The following is a 21713-nucleotide window of genomic DNA, read 5'->3' as shown; positions in this document are numbered from 1 at the left end:
GCCCCTTGGCAATTCTGATTTAAAAAACAAATTCAATGTCACCAACAGGATTAGAATCCAGCAATTTTCATAACATTGTGGTGGTGAATCTTTTCTAAGCAATACTTACCAGCAATTGTGCTTTTCTTGGCCTAGCTCTGTCCTGCAATTTATTTTTCTTATCATGTGAGTGTCGGCTGAAATCTGGGGTCATTTCATTTCTTTTCTTTCTTCTGTAAATTGAAAAGCAGTGGGAAAATTATAAATTATCGTTTTAAAACTTTGGCGGTTGATAGGGCTATTTGATTTTCTTGTCTCTGTGATTTCAAAGATTGTCTGCACCCAACGGGAAGCAAGCCATGTGTCTATCAACAAAGAACGGGTGAATAAACTTTGACATACTATGAGCTGTCAAATGGAAGGCAGAATATTTCTATATACAACTGCAGAGTGATTGCCAGGATACAATGTTACATGAAGAAAGAAAGGTGAATGTATTGTATGCTACCATTTGTTTCAGAGGGGAGGTATATAAAAATGTGTGTATATTATCTACTTGCTTATGCTTTTGGTTTTTAAAGTTATTATTATTTTACTTGTACTTTTTTAATGGAAGAGTCAAACTATAAAAAATCTTTTAAAATGGTTAGCTATAAGTAGGATTCCCAAGTGAATTAATCAGGAACAGGGAATATGGAGAAACAGGGACAGAAACTAGACTTTGTCAATTATATGTTATTTTGCATATTTGAGGTTGGAATCAGCTAAATTTTTCTCAACTTTATGAGCAAAAATGAAGGGGAAAGGGCCTGGGATTTGGGCTCAGTGGTAAAGCACTTGCCTAGCATATGTGAGGAACTGGGTTCAAGCCCCAGCACCACATCAAAATAAGTAAGTAAAATAAAGGTATTGTGTCCATCTACAACTAAAAAAACTTTTTAAAAAAATGAGGGGAACTCCCTAAGATTAAAAAAAAAAAAAATGAAACTAATGATCTTGTCCATAGAGTTGTTGGCATTACCACACACAGAGGAGTTATTTCATGTGACTTTAACATAATCATTCATCTGAATATTCTTAGTAGAATATACACTAAAGAAAAACACAGGCAAGGAAATCATGAACTGTTTCCAGTAATCATACTGTTTGTGTATTATTATTAGCACTGATTTTCTAAAACTATCATACACGTGAGGATAAAGCAGAGATTGTCAAACCACAGCCCACAGGCCAAATCCAGTCTGCTTTCTATTTCTGTAAATAAAGTTTTATTGGAACATAGTCATGCTTCTTTTTTTCCATATTGTCTCTGACTATTTTCAGGTTATAAGAGCAGAGTTGACAAAGGCTGAAATTTCTCTCTAATAATGCAGATGCTGACTCACAATAGGCGTGGGTGGGGGCTGGGTGGGGGCTGGGTGGGGAGCATTCTCCAGATTGGAGTGGGAGGAAGAGAGAGGGATGGGAATGCGAAAGACAGTAGAACGAATCAGACACACCTTTCCTATATTCATATATCAATACACCACCAGTGAAGCTCCACGCACGGACAACCGCAAGAATGGGAAGTTATACTCCAGGTATGTATGATACATCAAAATACACTCTGCTGTCATGTGTAACTAAAAAGAACAAATACATTTGAAAAAATTTTTAAAAGAGAAAAAATAAAGAGCATATTTGAGTAGTTGTGACAGAGACCATGTCCTGCAAAATCTAAAATACTGCCAGGCTGACACTTTACAGAAAAAGTTTGTTTAAAATAATAGGTCTATGGGCTGGGGAGATAGCTCAGTTGGTAGAGTGCTTGTCTTGCAAGCACAAGGCCCTGGGTTTGATCCCCAGCACCGCGAAAAAAATTAAATAAAAATAAAAATAATGGGTCTAGGCAATGAGCTTCCATATCTACCAACATCACAAAAAGGGACAAGCAGAAATGATGTGCCTCGTGATGGAAGTGCATATCCCTGTTCATCATGTGCTCAGGCCTCTCCACCTTGACCAGCAGCATGGCCAAGCACAGAGGATAGAGGACGTGTTAAGTGGCACAGTGGCAGTGCAATCCACAAAACCCAGAAGGTGAGAGGCTCTACAGGACAAATGGCCTGATTTCTACCACAAACTGCAAGGCAAAAGAACAGAGGGAAACCAATGGATCGAAAGAAGACCAAAGTGAAACATGGTCCAAATGCAACAAGCCAGACCTTCCCTGGAATCTGACTATACAGCCAACTGGTGGAAAACAATTAAGCACAAGCTGGGTGTGTGGTGGCACTCCCCTGTGATCCCAGCAACATGGGAGGCTGAGGCAGGAGGATTGCAAGTTCAAGGCCAGTCTGGGCAACTCAGTGAGACCCTGTCTCAAAATAAAAAATAAAAAGGGCTGGAGATGGAGCTCAGTGGTAAAGCACCCCTGGGTTCAATCCCAGTACCAAAAAAAAAAATAAAAAAATAAAATAAAATAAAATAAATAAATAAAGCAACTATGAGACATTCAAGTATGAAACATTCAAGGAAACCTAAAACCTGGGCTGGGGATATAGCTCAGTTGGTAGAGTGCTTGCCTTGCCAGCACAAGGCCCTGGGGAAAAAAAAAAAAAAAAAACATACTGGAAACCTAAAACCTGACTCCATATTTGATTACATCAAGGGACTGTTCATTGATTTAGATGTGGTAATGGTATCGTGCTATAAATTTTAGAGATCTTTTAAGGATACACATTGAAATATTGATGGATGAAATCCTATGACATAAGATTTGTCTCAAAAATAACCCATGGGAGGAGCAGAGTGGGCAAGGAAAAAATGAAACCAGAGTGGATCCTAGGTGAAAACTGCTCATGCTGGATGAAGGTTGCAGGGGTTCATTTCTCTCTTCTGTTTACTTGTGTATATATCACAATGGCACATGCCTATAATCCCAGAGGTTTGGGAGGTGAGGCACAAGGATCACGAGTTCAAAGCCAGCCTCAGCAATTTAGTGAGGTCCTGTCTCAAAATAAAAATAAAAAAGGGCTGAGGATGTGGTTCAGTGATTGAGTGCCCTGGGTTCAATCCCCAGTACCAAAAATAAGTAAATAAATAAATATTGCTTTTGCCCAAATATTTCTTGCCACTTGATTTTGAAAAATGTTTCCCAACCTTTTTTTTTTTTTTTTTTTTTTTTTTTTGTAGGGTGTGCATTGGAGTCCCAGGGGCATTTTATCACTGAGCTACATCTCCGGCCCCTTTTATTTTTTTATTTTGAGATAAGGTCTCACTAAACTGCTGAGGCTGGGCTTGAATTTGGGATTTTCCTGCCTCAGTCTTCTGAGTCATTGGATTACAAACATGAGCCCCCAAACCTGGTGTTTTCCAACTTTTAACTGGGAAATCTCAAATACGCAGAAGGACTGAAAGAATAGTGCAATGATTACCTATGTATTCTCAACTAGACTCAGTATTTTACTATTTCTGTTCACCTTCCTCTATACCAGGTGTCCAGCTGGCTTATCTGTCTCTGGTGGTTGCAATCCCCACATGTAGTTGTCCCCTAGACAGCTGCACATCAGGGGACGGCCACTGTTCACTACACTCTTCCTTAATTCCCCTTCATGTGTTGGACACCCTCCAATCTCATTAGGTAATTTCAGACAATATTTAGTCTAAAACAGACTTGGTATAACTTCTAGACTATCTAGCTTGATCACACATAGAAAAGATGAGCAGCTGTCAAACTAATTTGAGAAGAGTTCCAACATACGGAAATTTTAAAAATACAGGAAAGTGGAGAGATCAATAGCGCCACGAATGCCCACACGTTCTCCAGCCAGTTTCAATAACTGGTCGCATTGTACTGAATAAGCTTTATCTTTCTCTCACACACTTTTGGTCTGACCATTTTAAGAATCCACCCCCAAGTCAGGCATGGTGGCACATGCCTGTGATCCCAGTGATTCAGGAGGATTGGGAATTCAAGGCCAGTCTCAGCCGTGTAGCATGACCCCGACTCAAAATAAAAAATAAAAAAGGCTGAGGGTGTAGCTCAGTGGTAGAGCGCCCCTGGGTGCAATCCCTGGTACTACCCCTCCCCCACCCCATCCTCTCAGCTCAGTTTTTTTGGCCATAAGTACTTGAGTGTTACAGAAAACTCAGGAGATTAGCAGGTGTTTTTCCCCCAACCATGGTTGTTGTTTTGTTTTTAAAATACACTAGTAGGAACTGAACCTAGGGCCACACCTACTAGGCAAGTGCTCATACCACTGAACTACCTCCCCAGCCCTCTTTATATTTAGTGTGAGATAGGGTCTCCCTAAGTTGCTCAGGTTGGTCTGGAACTTGCGATCCTTCTGCCTCAGCCTCCTGAGTCGCCCAGATTACAGGTGTGCACCACCACGCCCAGCTCAGTTTACCTTATGTTTTGTACGTGGGTATCTCACCTTGCCTCCCTCTCCTTTACCTACTCTCTGTTGGAGAAAGGAAGTAGTGATGAACCCCACAGCGCTGGCTTGCAATTTAACATTAAAACCTGAACAGGTTGTACAGCCAGAAAATGCAAAGAATCACAGCGAACAGTGCATATGAGCTAAGAATGGTTAGTTTACTTTTCCAACTACTTCTTGCTCCAATGTATTGAAGAACTTTCATATTTCACAGTAAGGCTAGTCTCAGCTTTTAAATACTGAAGTACCAAGGAGAGTTCCTTACCCTTGCCAGGGCTGGGGGGGGTCGCAGTTATCCAGGTAATTAAATCGAATGATATCGGTTGGATGCTTATCAGATGACCTCCAAGGCGGCAGCTCCTTCTCCCCTGGGCTATTCTTCTTTCTTAAAGTGGAGGAAGAGCGGAAAGCTGACGAAGGGGGCTGCTTTTGTCCTGGAGAACTGCTTGTCAGTGGCTGAACGTCAGCAATTACAAATCCATGTTTTGGAGGCGTCTAGAAGAAGAAAACGTATTATCCCTGTCCCCACAGCACTGTAATAGTGATGATAACAAGAACACAAAGCACATCATCTCGCCATGACCCAGCTCATCACCACCACCATCAGCATCACCACGTGGCGATCACAGCAGCCACCATGCAGGAAGGCCAGCCCCACACCACGCACAGTCTTGGTAATTTTCATGCATTGTACTATTAAACCTTCAGAGTCACTTTAAAAGGTGATCACGATTACTTCCATTTTACAGAAGAGAAAACTGAAGATAGGAGCAACCAATTAATCTGCCAGCATAACCTGAAGTAGACTTGAATTTGAACCCAGGACTGTCTTCCTTCAAGCCCACGCACCAAACCTCCTCCTCTCACTCTGACAGATCTTCTGACATTTCATTGTCTAGTTTGTTACAAGTGCAGTTAATTTATTCACAAAAAGGACACATTAAAAAAAAAAAATAAGTAAAGGCGAGCTGGGTGTCATGGCACATGCCACCAGGGAGGCTGAGGTAGGAGGACTGCAAGTTGCAAGTTAGAGGCCAGCCTGGGCAACTTAGCAAGATCCTGTCTCAAGATACAAATTTTCAAAAAAGAAAGAAAAAAAGGTGCGTGAGGGGTTAGGGTTGGCAGAACACTTGCCTAGCTAGAGCAAGGACCTAGGGTCAATCCCCAGCACCACAAGAAAAAGAAAGAGAGAGACAGAGAGATAAAAAATGTGCTTCCGTTCCAAAGACCTCTCCTCCAACAGGCAACGTCAAGTTGTACAGAAGCAGACTACAGAGCTTACAGATCTTATCAATTACCCAAACCTCAGTTACTCCCAAAGGACACTTCTGCTTAATTTCCAGAATTGAAAGTCTGTCTTCTGTGCATGAAATTCATAAGGGTTTTTATGTGGTTGCAGCCTAAGGGAAGTGGTTTGGTATGTCAGGAAGATGTTAAGAGCTTAATTTTTGTTCATTAAGAGATTAGGAAAGCTTTGCTTGGGAAATTCGCTTTTTTCACTTGTTTGTGAACATCAAGAAGTTCTCCATTTGGGCATTTGGGACTGGGGGTGTGACTCAGTGGTAGAGCATGCTCAAGGGCCTGGGTTCAAACCCCAGCACATGCGCATGCGCACACACATGCACACAAAAGAAAGAAGTTCCCAGTCCCTGTAAGCGTAAGCAATTAATCTCTTATTGTTTCAACTGCTCTTAGTATACATTTCCATTACAGAACAACTTCAGCGCTGCAATGAAATTGTTTATTTGTGTATGACCTGGGCTACTAGACCAGGCTCTGTAAAAACAGGGTTAGGATATTAGTACTCTTAGCACCTACCACATAATAGTGTTTAATAAATATTCACTCATTTAATGAATGATTACAGCCTTGTAGCAAATTAAGAAGACACTTTATTTTTATAGATAGCTCATTATTGATTAGGTATTCAATATTTTGTGCAGGTCTCATTTAGAATGGACATTAATTTCATTTCTTTGAGCTTATTTTGAAATAAACTCATTTCTTTTTGCTGGAGGAGATCTAGTTTAATACTGTTGGAAATAAATAATACATGGTACAGAAAAACAACTTCAGGGCAAAATATCCAAGTATGAATGCTAATAATTACATATAAAATCATTAATTCTTCGGCTGGGGCTGTAGCTCAGTGGTAGAGTACTTGCCTAGCACGTGTGAGACACTGGGTTCGATCCTCAGCACCACATAAAAATAAGTAAAGGCACTGTGTCCATCTACAACTCAAATAAATATTTTTTAAAAATCACTAATTCTGAAAAGTACAAAATGCTTGACACTTTGAAATAGGTAATAATGAAATCTGACAATTTTTCTGTATGAAGTAAACCAAATTTTTGTTCACAGCTCTTGAAGTCTCCATCTTATTTATTTACTTATTTTTGATATTAGGGATTGAACCCAGGGCCCCACATATGCTAGGCAAGCGCTCACTACCACTGAGCTACATACATACCCAGGTTCCTCAGGATGAAGTCTTCCTGCACCTCCAATGTTGGTGCCTTTATTTATTCTTTTTTTTTTCAGGTTTTTTAATTTGTTTTTTTTAGTTATACATGACAGCAGAGTGTATTTTGACATATTATACATACATGGAATAGTCACTTTCTATTCTTGTGGTTGTATTCATATTTGAATGTATTCATATTTGAAAATAGGAAAGAGATGTCTGATTAATTCTACTGTGTTTCCTATTCCCATCTCCCCTTTCTTCCATTCATTCCCCTTTGTCTAATCCAATGAACTTCTATCTTCCTTCCCCTTCTTATTGTGTGTTAGCATCTGCATATCAAAGAGAACATTTGGCTTTTGGTTTTTTGGGATTGGCTTATTTCACTTAGCATGATAGTCTCCAGTTCCATTTACCAGCAAATGAGATGTTAAACATATTTTCATATATTTGTTGACTGATCACATTTCTTGTTAAGTATCTGTTCAGTTCCTCTGCCCATTTGTTGATTGGATTATTTATTTATTTTTTTGGTGTTAAGTTTTTTGAGTTTTTTACATACCCTAGAGATTAATGCTCTATCTGAGATACAGGTGACAAAAGAGTTCCTCCTATTCTGCCGGCTTTCTGTTCATGTTCTTGATTGTTTCCTTTTCTGTGAAGAAGATTTTTAGTTTGATATCAGCCCGTTTATTGATGGATGAAGTCTTTTTGAGAACTTTTTTTCATGATAAATTGATGTTGATTTTGTTTGCAAATATGCATTAAAATGATCGTTTTTATTCTGTGAATTACACTAGTTTTTTTTTTTTTATTGTTAGGAACCCTGACTTTCCATGGATACATCCCACTTGGCCTTCATGTATTATTCTTTTTGCGATGCCTGGATTTAAGTGGTTAATACCTTTAAAGAATTTTTGTGTCTGTGTCCATGGGGGCTACTGATCTGCACTTCTGTTTTCCTTATAGTTTCTGTCTGGTTTTGGTACAAGTGTTCCCTCTTCCTCTGTTTTCTGAAAGAGGCTACATTGAATTGGTCTTGTTTCTTAAATGTGTGAGACAATTCACTCGTGAAGCTATCTATCTGGTCTGGAGTTTTGTGGAAAGTTTTACAATTATTAATTCAATTTTAAATCCATATAGATTTATTTGTGTCTTCTATTACTCATTGAGTCAGGGTAATATGCATTTTCCAAGAATTTTGCCCATTTCATCTAGGTTGTTGAATTTAATGACCTGAAGGTTTTTATAACGGTCTCTTTTTATGCTTTTTATGTTTGTAGGCCCTGTCACGACACTCTGTCTTTCATTCCTGATATTAGTAATTAGTGTTTTCTCTTTTTTCATGATTAGTCTAGCTAGAAACTTATCAATTCTGTTTATGTTTTTGAGAAACAGCTTTGATTTCATTGATTTTTCTCTTTTGTCTGTTTTCAATTTCATTCATTCCAGTTCCTTATTATCTCTTCCTTGTATTTACTTTGGGTTGATTTACTTTTAGGAAATTAAGTTTCCTAGCATGGGTAGTCTCACAGACAGTTTTAAAGATCATTCTAGTTTAGTCTTCTCATTTCCAGATTATTAACGATCCCCACATGATCCTAACCTGCTTTCAAAAGCTCTGCTGGAGCACACGAGGCTGGCATGTTCAGGACTGAAGAGGGAATTACACAGATTATACAAGCACAGTGTGTATTACCTAAGTACAGTGCTGGGAGTTAACTTCATGGACCATCTTATTAACCTTAGAACTTCTTTCAGCCTCAGGTCTATTTCTTTAATTGAACAATCTAAGTTAATTAGTTGATTTTCTGAACTTCCCTTTGTTTTTCTGATTTAGTACTGTTTAACAGAAAATTTTAAGTCTCGTGGAACAAAGCATTCCCTGCAGAAATGTAATACCAAGCCGAGAAGAGGCAACTTTCTCGCACCCAGACTATTCATTATTCTTAAGCATAGTTATGCACGGATATTTTGTGGAGTTACTCCTGAAGACAAACTGTCCATTTCACAGGTTATACTCAAAACCCCTCTTCCCTTTGCTAGTTTCACTCCAGACTTCTTTTCCCTCTCCCAGGGCAGCCTGAGTTCAGCTACTGAACACCAGGCTCTGCCCCAGAGGAGAGGATTTCAGAGACTGATGAGGAAAGGACCACAGGTATGATAACTTTTGTTTTTTCATTGTACACAAACGGGGTACCTCACTTTGTTTCTATGGTTGTGCATGATGTAGATTCATAGCATTTGTGTAATCATGCATGTACATAGGGTAATGATGTCTGTCTCATTCCACCATTTTTCATACCCCCCCCCTCCCTTAGGTATGGTGATTTCTAAAAGAACTTTTAAAATTCTGCATTTAAAATTCTCTTCTTTAGCTAGGGTGGCGAAGTACAACGCCCCACCCCCACCCCTTTACCTCCCACCTGCTAATCCCAGCTACTCAGGAGGCCCCAAAAAAGGATTGCAAAATCCAGGCAATACAGCAAGACTCCATATCAAAAACAAAACAAAACAACAACAACAAATTTAAATTATCTTTTTAAAAAGAAATCGTCATGGGGCACACCAATAACTGAAATCAGACAAATTTCATCATTGCAACTGTAACAATATTAATTATGCATAGTTCATTACTACAATAAACGTAGATGCAGACTACTTTAAGAAAACACAATCAAACCTAAACCTAAATGAGCACTTTAGAAGTTGACTGTTCATGTTTCAAAAAGATTCTTCAATCTCTTTTTTCTTTTTGGCGGTAGTGGGGATTGAACCCAGAGGCACTCTATCATGGAGCCAGCCCCTTTTAGTTTTTATTTTGAGACAGGGTCTCGCTAAGTTGCTGAGGCTTATGATCCTCCTGCCTTCCGAGCTGCTGGGATTTCAGGTGTGCACCACTGCTTCTGGCAAGATTCTTCAATTGTAAAATGATTCACTGCAGTTATTTTATTTTTACAGACTGTGATACTTCTATGGTTTAAAAAAAATCATTAAAAAGAATCAATTTACACATAATTTTTCAAGAACTCATCTCTTTCATAAAACAAGGCCCAACACTGCCTGTGCATAGATATTGCCATAAACAAAGACACATAAACATTTTACATTAATTATCTAGGAGTGAATATAAACATTGGTTATAATGCATTGAAAACCACTAGAAAAAAATTATTCTTGCCTTACTTGTTTTCATGATTATGAAAATGCTCTACATTGCTTAGTTTCTGGATTAAAGACAACTTTAGTGTGCCCATTATGCCCTTCCCTAATGACCACTTTATTTAGAAAACTTGATCTTACAAATGATCCCAAATAAACTTCAGGTCTCGGGGTATAGGTCAGTGGTAGAGCTTTTGCCTAGCATGTATGAGGCCCGGGGTTTGATCTCTAACACCACAAAACATAAAAATTAAAAGAAAAAAAAATCTTCAGCTCACCTTGAAGATTCACAGAAAATTTAAACTAGTAAAATATGATGACCCATAGGTAATAAATCCACCTATTACCCACAGGATGTCCATGTCAGAATTGTCTGAGGTCTGAGATGAAGAAAGCAGGGGCAGGGAGAAACTCCATGGTTCTGATCTGTCAGGCACAACTGTGGTTTGAGGGTATCAGGGGAGGGCTGTCAACTAGTGTGTCTATCTTTTTCTTTTTTTTTTTTTTTTCTTCTTTTTTTTTTTTTTTGGTACTGGGGGTTGAACGCAGGGGCGCTTTGCCACTGAGCCACATCCCCAGCCCTTTTGGTTTTATATATTGAGATGGGGTCTCACTAAGTTACTTAGGCCCTCGCTAAGTTGCTGAGGCTGCTCTTGAATTTGCTATTCCCCTGCCTCAGCCTCCTGGGTTGCTGGGATCATAGGCGTGTGCTACTGGAACACAGAAAGTGGCTATCAAGTCTCAGAGAGAATTTTGAACTCAGAGTGTATTTCCTTTGAACTATAACCTTTCCCAGTTTGAAGTTTGATCATTTATCCTTAATTCTAGAATTTATTATAGCTGATAACTTTAAAAATTTGCTGTTTTTTGAAAGGGGAGTTATCTCATGAAAATTCAAGGGAGATTAGTTGGGTAGAGGAAAGGGACTAGGGGAGGGAGGAGGAAAGGCAAAGGGGAGGTACTGAGGGATGACATTGGCCAAATTATGTTGTTACGTCATGTGTGCATACAAAATATAACACTGAATCCCACCGTTATGTATAATTATAATGCACCAATAAAAAATATGGGGAGCCGGGCATGGGGGCACACACCTGTTGCAGTTAAGAGCCCTCCCAGAACCAAGGGAAAGCAACATGGCCCAGTCAGTGTCTATATGCACATGCAACACAACTGTCGCAACTCTGTAGTATAAAAACCCAATCAGCATGTATGTTACCATATAGGGGAGACAACGGGACCAACGTAAAGGGGCTAACAGAGGGTGTACAAGGCAGCACCTCACTGTGCTCAGACTCAGCCTTCCAATTCTGCTGGGCCACGGCCAGCACTAATAAACACTGCTTCCTGCTGAAAGTTCCCAGGGGCCTATCTTGGTGCAAGAATCCCGCAACACTGTAATCACAGCAACTGGAGGCTGGGGCAGGAGGACAGCAAGTTCGAAGTCAGCCTCAGTAATTTAGAGGCTCTAAGCAACTTAGTAAGACCCTGTGTCAAAATGAAAAACTAAAAAGGGCTGGGGATGTGGCTCAGTGGTAAAGTGCCCCTGGGTTCAATCCCCAGGACCAAAAATTTTTTTAAAATTTCTTAAAAAATACATATGGAGAGGCTGGGGAGATAGCTCAGTCGGTAGAATGCTTGCCTTACAAGCACAAGGCCCTGGGTTCGATCCCCAGTACCGCAAAAAAAAAAAAAAAAAAAAAAAAAAAAAACATATGGAGAAAGTTTGCTGCTCTTTGTCTCAAGCTTACCTTGGGCTTGGTAACATGAAGTTCTCTCACCATTCGAATATAGTGTTTCTTCCATATCCCCTGCTCAAAGGGAGTTGGAGAGAAATTGATGTACCAGTTAAACCGCAAGCATTTGAGCATCCAGAGCTGGTCCAGCTCGGCTAAGTTCTTCCAGTGCCAGCTAACCTGGAAAAACGAGGACAGTTAGAAACAAAAACCAGCCTGCTCAGTTTACACTCCTGCCTTTTCCAGTTTTTGAGCTATATTCTAGACCTGGATAACTTTTTTTGTCATTTTTCTTCCAAATTACACTTTAAATAGTTACTTCCTTCCTGGAGAACTTCCTGTCCAGGCAGGAGGATTACTTTTAAATGCTAATTCAGACTGAGAGTCACAGTTCACTTGTACTTAATGGGCACTATTAACCACCCTCATAGCAATCTAGGGAGGTAAGTAAGTACAATTATTACTCTCATGGCAAAAGAAGAAACTGAGGCTCAGGCAGACTTCGAGACTTCCTAATGGTTCCTGAAGCTCCTAATGAAGGTTATGTGAAGGGCCAGGCACACAAGCCTGTAATCTCAGCAACTCAGGAGGCTGAAACAAGAGGATCGCAGCCTCTGCAACTTAGAGAGACCCTCTGTCTTGAAAACAGACAAACAAACAAATAAACAAACTGGGGGTGTAACTCACCTAAATCTTCATGTGGCAAATTAACTTGGAATTGGATGGAAAGACAGTTTGCAGGGTGGGATGGGAGAGAAAGCTCTCCATTACTACTCCTTTCTCCTTTTCCTTACATCTTGTTCTGACCTGGGTACTTGAGTTATTTTTTGTTTGTTTCTAAGACAGTTAAGGCTCTCTCTTCCCCACTCCCTCCCTGCACCTTTTCTTTCTTCCCACCACCACCCAAAGGTAGAAAGAAATGAGGAGAGTCAAAAGCAGGAAATTTTAAAACCATCAAGACCCATCTCCCCACCACATAGCCCACCCCCATCTTTTTTTAAAACAGCTCAAAGCTCATTTTGGTGCAATGACTATCTTTTACTTTAAAGCTAGTTGAAGGGTGGTGTTCTGTGTCAATAGTAGGAATAAAATACACTGAAATCTTGCAAGATAGACATATAGTGCATACAGACGATAGAATTAGCTATGCCAAATAACATTTCCCTCCAGTGATAATATTCTCATTAGGGGAAACTTGAAAAATTCTGAGAAGCTTAAAGAAAAGCAATACCTGTAACTCCATCTGTCAGAGACAAATCATTATTAACAACCTAGGACAGTTCTTTTCCTTTCAGTCTTTTTTTGAGGCATGATGAAACAAAACTGGGAACCTCTCTGTATACCATTTGCTTTTTGTTTTAAATATCACAGCATCTCTGTTCTTCCATGACATGTTTTCTAATGCCGCATAATAGTTCAGCACGTGGCTGTCTGATGTCCTCTGTTCTTGGACATTTAGATTGATATGCTTGAACAGTCTCAATCTCTTGCTATGGTGGCACACACTTTAATCTCAGCAACTCAGAAGCCTGAGGTAGGAGGATTGCAAATAGGAGGTCAGCCTCAGCAACTTAGCGAGGATCTAAGCAACTTAGTGAGACTCTGTTTCAAAATAAAAAAGGCTGGGATTGGGCTCAGTGGTGGAGCACTTGCAGCATGTGTGAGGAACTGGGTTCGATTCTCAGCACCAAATATAAATAAAATAAAAGTTCATTGACAACTAAAAATATTTTAAAGGGGGGGGCTGGGGATATGCTCAGCCCCTGGATTCAATCTCTAGTACCCCCCCAATAGGTAATGTGTGTACAGTGATACCAAACCTAAAGATAAAAGGGTCACACAGTAAAAAGTCAGGGTCTCTCCCATCCCTGTCCTCCAGCCTCTCATTCCCAGTCCTGGGTTTAGCCACTGTAGCCAGTTGTTGTATGTCACTGCAGAAATAGCTCAGGCATATATTAACAGTTACCTATTCTTTACTTTCTAAAATGGCATAACTTGACAGTTCTATAGCTTTGCTTTTTGCTTTTTTTTTTTTTTTTGCTGATAATCTGTCTTGGAATCACTGCAACTTATTTACCCAGTGCCCCACCAGTGGACCTTTCTGTTGCTTCCAGCGCTTTGCTCTGATGAACAATTCTTCAATGTTCTTAAACAAAAATAATGTCAACGTTGAAGTACACCCATCAGACAAATTCCAAGAAGTGCAACTGGTAGGATAAAAGGAATTTCTATTTAAAAATATAACCAGGCTGCTCTCCATTGTACCACTGGAGAGTGTACCATTTTATCTGTCAACAATATATAAAATATTTACCAATATAGAATATTATTAAAAAATAAAACTCAGCAAATCTGAGTGATGAAAATGGCATGTCATAATGAGGTTCAGCATCCCACATACAGCAGAGACGCCTGCATTTCTTTCTTTCTTTGGTAGGAGAGTTTTTCTTTTTCTTATAGGTGCATGATAATTATGCATCCTGGTGGCTCGCTGTGCCATGTCTGTACATGTGCATTACATAATTGGATCAACCTCATTCCCTGGTACCTTTCCTTTCCCTCTCCTCCTTCCTCCCCGTCCACTTACTCTACTGATCTCCCTTCTATTATTATCATTATTTTAATTAGTGCATTTACCGATAAGCACACATGTAGTTTCTTGAGGTACATCTGCACATAGACAAGTGGTAGACTTCCTTCTCCTCGCTATCCCTCCCCGCTCCCTCTCCATCCCCTCCCTCTACTCTACTGGTCATTTCTTTTGCTGTGAACTCTTTGTTCATTTTCTTTGCTCATTTTTCTTCTGCTAGGTTGTGACTCTTTTTTTTTTTTTTCCTTAATACATATTTATAGGAGTTTTTTTTTTTTTTCCAACACTGAGGATTGAACCCAGGGCCTCAAGCATACTAGGCAGGAATTCTGCTACTGAGCTGCATCCCCAGACCTTTTAAAAGTTTACTTTGAGACAGGGTCTCACCAAGTTGCCTAGTCTGGCCTGGAACTTGCCATCCTCCTGCCTCAGCTGGAATTACCAATGTGCACCACCACACCCAGCAATTGGTAGGAATTTCTTTTTAAAAATAAGAAATTAACTTTGTTTGAAGTGTATTTTTTTCCCTGCTTACTATTTGGATTTATTTATGATGTTCTTTTCCAAGAAGAATATTTTAACTTTTATAGCCACAATTTAAAATCTTGCTTTTTCCATTCTTGTTCACAACATAAAATGCATAAAGCAAGACTATGAAGTATACATCTTCCTGAGGCCCTTGGGCATTATAGAACACTCACAAAGGTCTCCTTTCCGGTGTTTTGAGTCCTTGAATGGCTTCCTTTGGTGTCACACATATCTTTTATTCTATTGGCATTTGTTTTCTAGATCCTGCACAAGTGTCTGAACACCATTTACTGAATAATGCATCTTTCTTGTTGCATTTATTTTTTAATTTTAAGGACTAAAAATAACATACATCTATGAGTGTATGTAGGAGGTACTTTCTGATTTTACTAAATTTTTTGGACTCAACTAATGCCTATCCACTATATATCTTAAATAATTTAACTCTGCTTTAATACACTATGGAGTTACTTGCAAGAAAATGATGGCTATCTCCTTTTCCAAGATGTCTGTGAGCGTACCTGTCCACTCGGGTCTCTTAGTCTCATACTGTTTTTTTTTTTTTTTTTTTTTTTGGTACTGGGGATTGAACTCAGGGGCACTCAACCACTGAGCCACATCCCCAGCCCTTTTTATATTTTATTTAGAGACAGGGTCTCACTGGGTTGCTGAGCACCTCGCTGTTGTTGAGGCTGCCTTTGAACTTGTGATCCTCCTACCTCAGTCTCCAGAGCCACTGGGATTATAGGCATGTGCCTCCGCGCCTGGCAGTCTCATATCTTTCGTCTGTATCTGGTGAGTACCTTATTTTGAGCTTTTCTTATTCATGGGTGGCCTGCACTATACAATTTAGGATTTTATTATAGTTGTATGCTGTGCAATAAAAGACTTTCCTGCTGAGAGAACATTTCTTATATGTGCATGCATCTCCCCAACTAGCTGATACTTTTTTGTGGACACTAATGATGACTTATACTTTGTTCCCCATTTTGAGCACTAAACACAGAGTTAGACTCAAAGAAGGCAGAGGATGTAAACTATAAAGACTAAGCATCTGTTGCTTGTTTTTGTTTTTTCCCCTCTTGGTACTAGGGATTGAACCCAGGGTCTCTTAACCACTGAGCCACATTTCTAGCCCTTTTTACTTTTTATTTTGAGAATGGGGGGGTCTCACTAAGTTGTTTAGGGCCTGGCTAAGTTGCTGATGCCAGCCTTGAACTTGCCATCCTCCTGCTCCAATCTCCCAAGTGGCTGGGATTACAGGCATGTGTCACTATGCCTGGCTTGTGGCTTGGTTTTGTGGAGGTGTGTACATGTGGGTTTTATCCTTACGTTTTTCTAGTTTTAGAGCCCCCTAAGGCTGTCGTTAGAAAATGCCATGCACCACTTCTTTGTCTTTACCTGTGCACAGCGACATAGGCTCCGGGGGTCAAGGAAAGAGAAGATGTATATGGATAACACCCTAGGAAGCTTGGTAGTAAAGTCCAGGGCTTCTGCTGGAATTTTTTCCTGAAGCTTTCGACAGCAGAACTTTTGCTGTGACAGTGAGCAGCGCTCCAACAGACCTGTGAGGATTCTTCTTCGTTGAGAGTCTGTCCATTTGTCAAACTGGAAAAACAAACACACATGGAAAACGCCCGATTTGGCCTGACAGCAGAGCTTTGTTATGAGGAAGAGATGAGAGTGGCACAGAAAGCGAGCTAGTGATCTATTTCTCATGAGTATCATGTATTTCTGTCCCAATTCCATAAATTCCATGTTTGCCACCTACCTGTTCTTTCCCATGTTTGTATGTATAAGCACATGCATGACCTGAGTGTGTACTCAGAAGAGCATTTGACCTCAGACTTTGAGTTACATAAGGATAGTAGGTTGGGAGCTGGCCATGTGCATAAGCTGAAAAAAAAAATATATTTAGAAAACACAATTCCTAGGAAAGGTGTCTGGACAGCTTCTCTCCCTCCAAATAATTTCTGTATCAGTTCATCAGAGCTGAAAACTCCAGGACCAGAAATAAACCCTTGCAATCACAATTGGAGATAAGGTGTAACAGGCAAATAGTCCTGGTGAGAGGAGTACATTGGGTTACATTCTCACTAATGTGTGAATTAACATATGGTTGGAAGTAAGGGTGGATCTAGCAGGGCTGGAACAGAGAGAATCAGAAGAATAAAAACCAAAGAATCCAGAGATTCCCTAAACCAGTCCCAAGACCAGTGATGGACCAAAGATGAAAATGTGGCAATTATTGAAAACCAAAGAAAGACTTTGAGGAAAGATCGCCCACCAGCTGGGGGACCACTTCACTGAAAGTCTAAACCTCTCTTTTCTTTCCTAGCCCACTGCAGAAGAGAAAGTCAGGAGGCTGAGCTAGCTGCATTTTTGTATATCATTATATTTCACATATAGAATAGTACAGTTATCTTTTAAAATATTCTTAGTGGTAAGTGGACACAATAACTTTATTTTCTTTATTTATTTGTATGTGGTGCTGAGGATTGACCAATGCCTCACATGTGCTAAGCAAGGGCTCTACCACTGAGCCACAACTCCAGGCCCAGTGCAGTTATCTTTAATCTGATGTTTATAATGACTTTGAGTTGTAATCATACAATAAACTGCCTACCTAAGAGGGCGTATAAGGCAAAAGTTTGGTTTTTTTCAAGGCTTATGACAAATCAACTTCATTATATTCATATGATTAATTTTGATAATGGGTAGGATTACTTCTTGATCAAAACTATTCACTGTTACAGTGACCTATGAATCTCGTTTTGGAGATTATAATTCAAAGGTGGGGGAAAAAACCTTGAATAAAATGGAAAAATGAGAACCTCACTATAAATACCACAGGAATACAACTGATTCATGAGTGAGTGTCCCCTGATTTCTGCCATCCCTGTTTCTGTACAACCCATGTTTCCATCTCCCACCAATGGAGACTTCTTTCCAATTCATTTGAGACGAATTCTTAGGGAATAAAGGGAGAGATACCAGACCAGAATGGCTGAGGCCAGGGAAGGACCAAGCTGGAGAAGCTGAATTGAACTATAATAAGAGAGCCAAGGGGAGGTGCGAGGAGATAGAAGCAGAGCTAATTACAGGGATCAGAGCAGCTCGAGGGCTTCTACAGCAGTTACTGTGAGAGAACTGGGGATGGAGGAAGCAGACTTGATGAGCACCTCCTGTGCTTTAACTTTGAGAGGCAAAGTGAGGACTGGAACTAGTTTTTAAAATTACTTTTGGGCAGCACTATGTGACTCCATAGACACTGAGCTATGTGAGGACCTAGGATGGTCAGGATTACAAAAAATACTTCGTGAGATAATTATTATCACTGCAAGAAATCAGCGATAACACAAATGCCTGACGGAAAGTGTCCAGCTAAACGAACTACATGAGAGGAAAGAGTGTGACATTGTGATGGGCTTGGTGAGGGAGCAGGGCTTGGGAGTGGGAAAATGAAGGAAAATCACAATAAAAACTTTTTAGAGTGAAAGAACTTTTCAGAAGAGAATCGAGACCTTTAATAGGACAGAATTTCTACATGTCTGAAGCTACCATCTAGGAATGTCAACCATGGGCACCTCAATTTTTGATAGCCGAACACTTCACCCAGAAACCCTAGCAGCACAGCAAGAAGTCATTGGACTCTTGTTTTATGAACATCCCCATTGGTTTGTGCACTACTTACTTTATTTTTTTCTAATTCTTTTTAATACTGGGGATTTGACTGAGGGGTGCTTTACCACTGAGCTACATTCCCCTGCCCTTTAAATTCTTTTATTTACTTATTTATTTTTATTTTGAGACAGGGCTTTGCTTAATTTCAGAGGCTGTCTCAAGCTCCAACAAGGCTAAGATTATGGGCATGCCCCATCGAGCCCCGATTCCTTTATCTCCCACCAGGTAAAGCTTCTGTCAAGTAACCCTTGCATTGCGCTGAGCTTGCGTGCATGCGATTGTGTGTGTGTGTGTGTGTGTGTGTGTGTGTGTGTGTGTGTGTGTGTGTGAATTTGTCTTTACTGGGGTACTGCACACAGGCTGATATACATCACCTTGGGTGTGCCCCTCCCGCCCTTGCAATCTTTCAATTTCAATAAGTGTTCCTCTTCGTTTTTTGAGACGGGGGTCTCACTATGCTGGCCTCAAGTGATTCTCTCACTATCCAGAGTAGCTGGGACTGCAGACTTGCACCATGACCAGCTCAATAGGAGCAGCTCTTTAAATAATTTCAGTTACTTCATGATTCAAGAGTTTTTCATCCACATCAGCTCCCACTTCCCTACCTCCTTCAGAACACTGATTTGGAAACGTAGGAACCGGAGACTCCTAAATTGCAATTCTTCAGACTCCAAACCAAGTTCTTTTACAGTTTCTGAGTTCGCATTGATTGACATGAGAGAATACTGGTGTCGGCTCTTAATTTTTATCACTCCTAATACTCACTAGAAATATTTCAGCCTAAATTTCCTCATTTGTACATTAAGAATAATCATAGTAATGTGAAGGGCTATTTCAAAACAGTGCATGACTCACTGTAGGAATGATGGCTATTATAAAATGCCAGAGTGGTGTAAAGATAACACGCACGTGAGGTCAATCAGTGTAAGAGGAAGCTACATGCAAAATATTAAAGTAAAAAGCATCAAATTATCATGTTTCTACATTACAAGGGAAGAACATTAGGACAACTGAGGTTTGCTCATCTGCTCTCCTTGTGCCCAGTGGAGAATGTGCTCCGGTTATAGAAGGAGTGATTTTAAGTGAATATAAAAGAATATTAGGCTTATAAAATGTGTACTGAAGAAATCTGTCTAAAAAAAGTCTGAACACTTTGCTCTAGAGATTAAAAAGATAATTACAGTGGTTCCTCATTTATTTCCCTGATAACAATGGTCAAATGCCATTTATATTTGGTTTTGATAGGTGTTCTTTGCCTCGAGGGATATCCCTTTCTAATTGTGTTTGTTTAAGCTAATGGAAAACTAATTTGCATTCCTTGAACTCCTACCAACCTGAGGTGGGTAGATGACTCAAGAATGCTTAACTGTAGGGAAGATCTGTTGGGAATTTAGAAGGTGCTTGGAATCATCCAAAAATCAGATAGTCCATGGCAGGGCTAACTGTACAGACTGATGATCTCCCACGTTCTTGTATCACTCCTCCAGTAAAACGCCCAGCATTATTCTCCCACTCCAGTGTCTTGTATGGTCCTCCCTTCGCAATTCCCTCCCGAAGGATGCCGTTTTACAGGCTTCCTCCTCTCGCCAGAACTGTGCACCTGCTATTTTTAGAGCAGCTGTTACAGGATTCTTGCTGCAGATGGAGGCAGTGAAGGAATTGTGAAGAGGTTTGTTGTATTTTGGTTTTTGGTTATACCATCTTACTCTGGTTGAGTTTCCCAGTCCTATTATTAAAAATTCAACCCCACAATTAAAGTATGAAAATGTTCTTGTTTTTAAAGTTTCGAACAGATTTGGTATAATCGAACATAAAACCTGTAATCATGTCTCTTCATCAAATCGCACTTCATTCCCCAGAGATAACCACCTTTCAAAAGTTTGATATTCATGCCTTTTTATGTATTTACACACACACACTCAATGAAGAAGCAATTAGTTGAGCCTGGTGGCATATGCCTGAAATCCTAGCTACTCAAGAGGCTGAAGCAGAAGGCTCACAAGTTCAAAGCCAGCCTTAGCAATTTAATGAGGCCCAAGAAACTTAAGGAGACCTGTCTCAAAAATAAAAAATAAAAAGGGATGGGGATATAGGTCAGTGGTTAAGCACCTCTGGGTTCAGCTGCGGGTGATGGATAAACAAATAAATAAGCAATTAAAAAAATATGCCTATCCCATGGAATACTACCGAACAGCCATACATGTTCTGAAGTATAATGAACTCCAGAGCACACTGTTTTCTCATTCATTCCCAGTAGGGTGGATATGTTGCAGGAGAAGAGATATCTCCTGAAAAGGGTCCCAGGAGTTCCCAGAGAGAAGAGGAACTTGACTCAGGACCAGCAGGATTCTTGGCATATGTGATGGAAAATAATTTCAGTACACACCAGTCAAAGGCATAGACGGAGGTTTATTTAGGAAAGTATATACACATTCAAGGGAGGAGCGGGCAGTTTCAAGAGACTGCTCAAGGGAGAGCGTGGGTCCTTTCCAGAGGGAGAGAGGGCAACCTGACAGTGTGGTGTGTAACCATTTACAGAGGGCTGAACAGAGGTGGAGGCAGGGTGGAGTCACGGGATTTCCAGCCAGTTTTCCTTGGTTGGCACATTTTCCTCTTTTGACAAGGGCGTGGGCCAAGGGCATGTCACTCAAGCTCAAGATTGACAATTGTGCTTTGTGCTTATCAGTGGCTTGTGGGCATTTCCTGTAAGATTCAGCGTCTCTGTATCCTAAATCCCTATCTCAGATATGCCATGATCTATTTACTTGATTCACTTATTTTTCTTTAGTTTATCTTTTTTTTTTTTTTTTTTTTCCTTTTTTTGCAAAGCTGGGGACCAAACTCAGGACTTCATGCATATTAGGCAAGTGCTCTTCCACTAACACACAACCCAGCCCTCAATTTACTACTGATATATATATATTTTTTTTTCCTTTAAGGTACTAGGGATTGAACCCATGGTCTTGGGCAAGCACTCTACCATTGATACCATTTAGGTTGTTTATGATACAAAAAAAAAAAGAAGAAGAAAAATAAAGGTCCAATATTCCGGTACATGTTCTTCAGGTCCCACATGAATATTTTTCTATTACAGATAAATAAAAGTGGAATTACAGGTTTAAAGGGTACATGTATTCAAAATTTAC

At 40.0% G+C, this 21713-nt stretch overlaps 1 protein-coding gene across 3 annotated transcripts in view; it reads right to left on the bottom strand.

Annotated features, from left to right (window-relative positions):
- The window catches only part of FBXO16 (F-box protein 16), a 55315-nt gene that overhangs the window by 16372 nt on the left and 17230 nt on the right, over nucleotides 1-21713 (bottom strand). For all 3 annotated transcript variants that reach the window (XM_079139985.1, XM_079139984.1, XM_079139986.1), the window contains exons 4-7: nucleotides 16285-16491; nucleotides 11781-11945; nucleotides 4666-4895; nucleotides 110-212 (exon numbers count right to left, since the gene is read on the bottom strand). In XM_079139985.1, coding sequence (XP_078996111.1) covers nucleotides 110-212; nucleotides 4666-4895; nucleotides 11781-11945; nucleotides 16285-16491 — 705 coding nt within the window. The remainder of the gene's footprint in view (nucleotides 1-109; nucleotides 213-4665; nucleotides 4896-11780; nucleotides 11946-16284; nucleotides 16492-21713) is intronic.

Source organism: Sciurus vulgaris, assembly GCF_902686455.1.
Source record: "Sciurus vulgaris genome assembly, chromosome: 5".
NCBI classification, from domain to species: Eukaryota; Metazoa; Chordata; class Mammalia; order Rodentia; family Sciuridae; genus Sciurus; species Sciurus vulgaris.
Note: the sequence above shows the minus strand (reverse complement) of the source record. Positions and strands in the feature narration are given on the sequence as shown.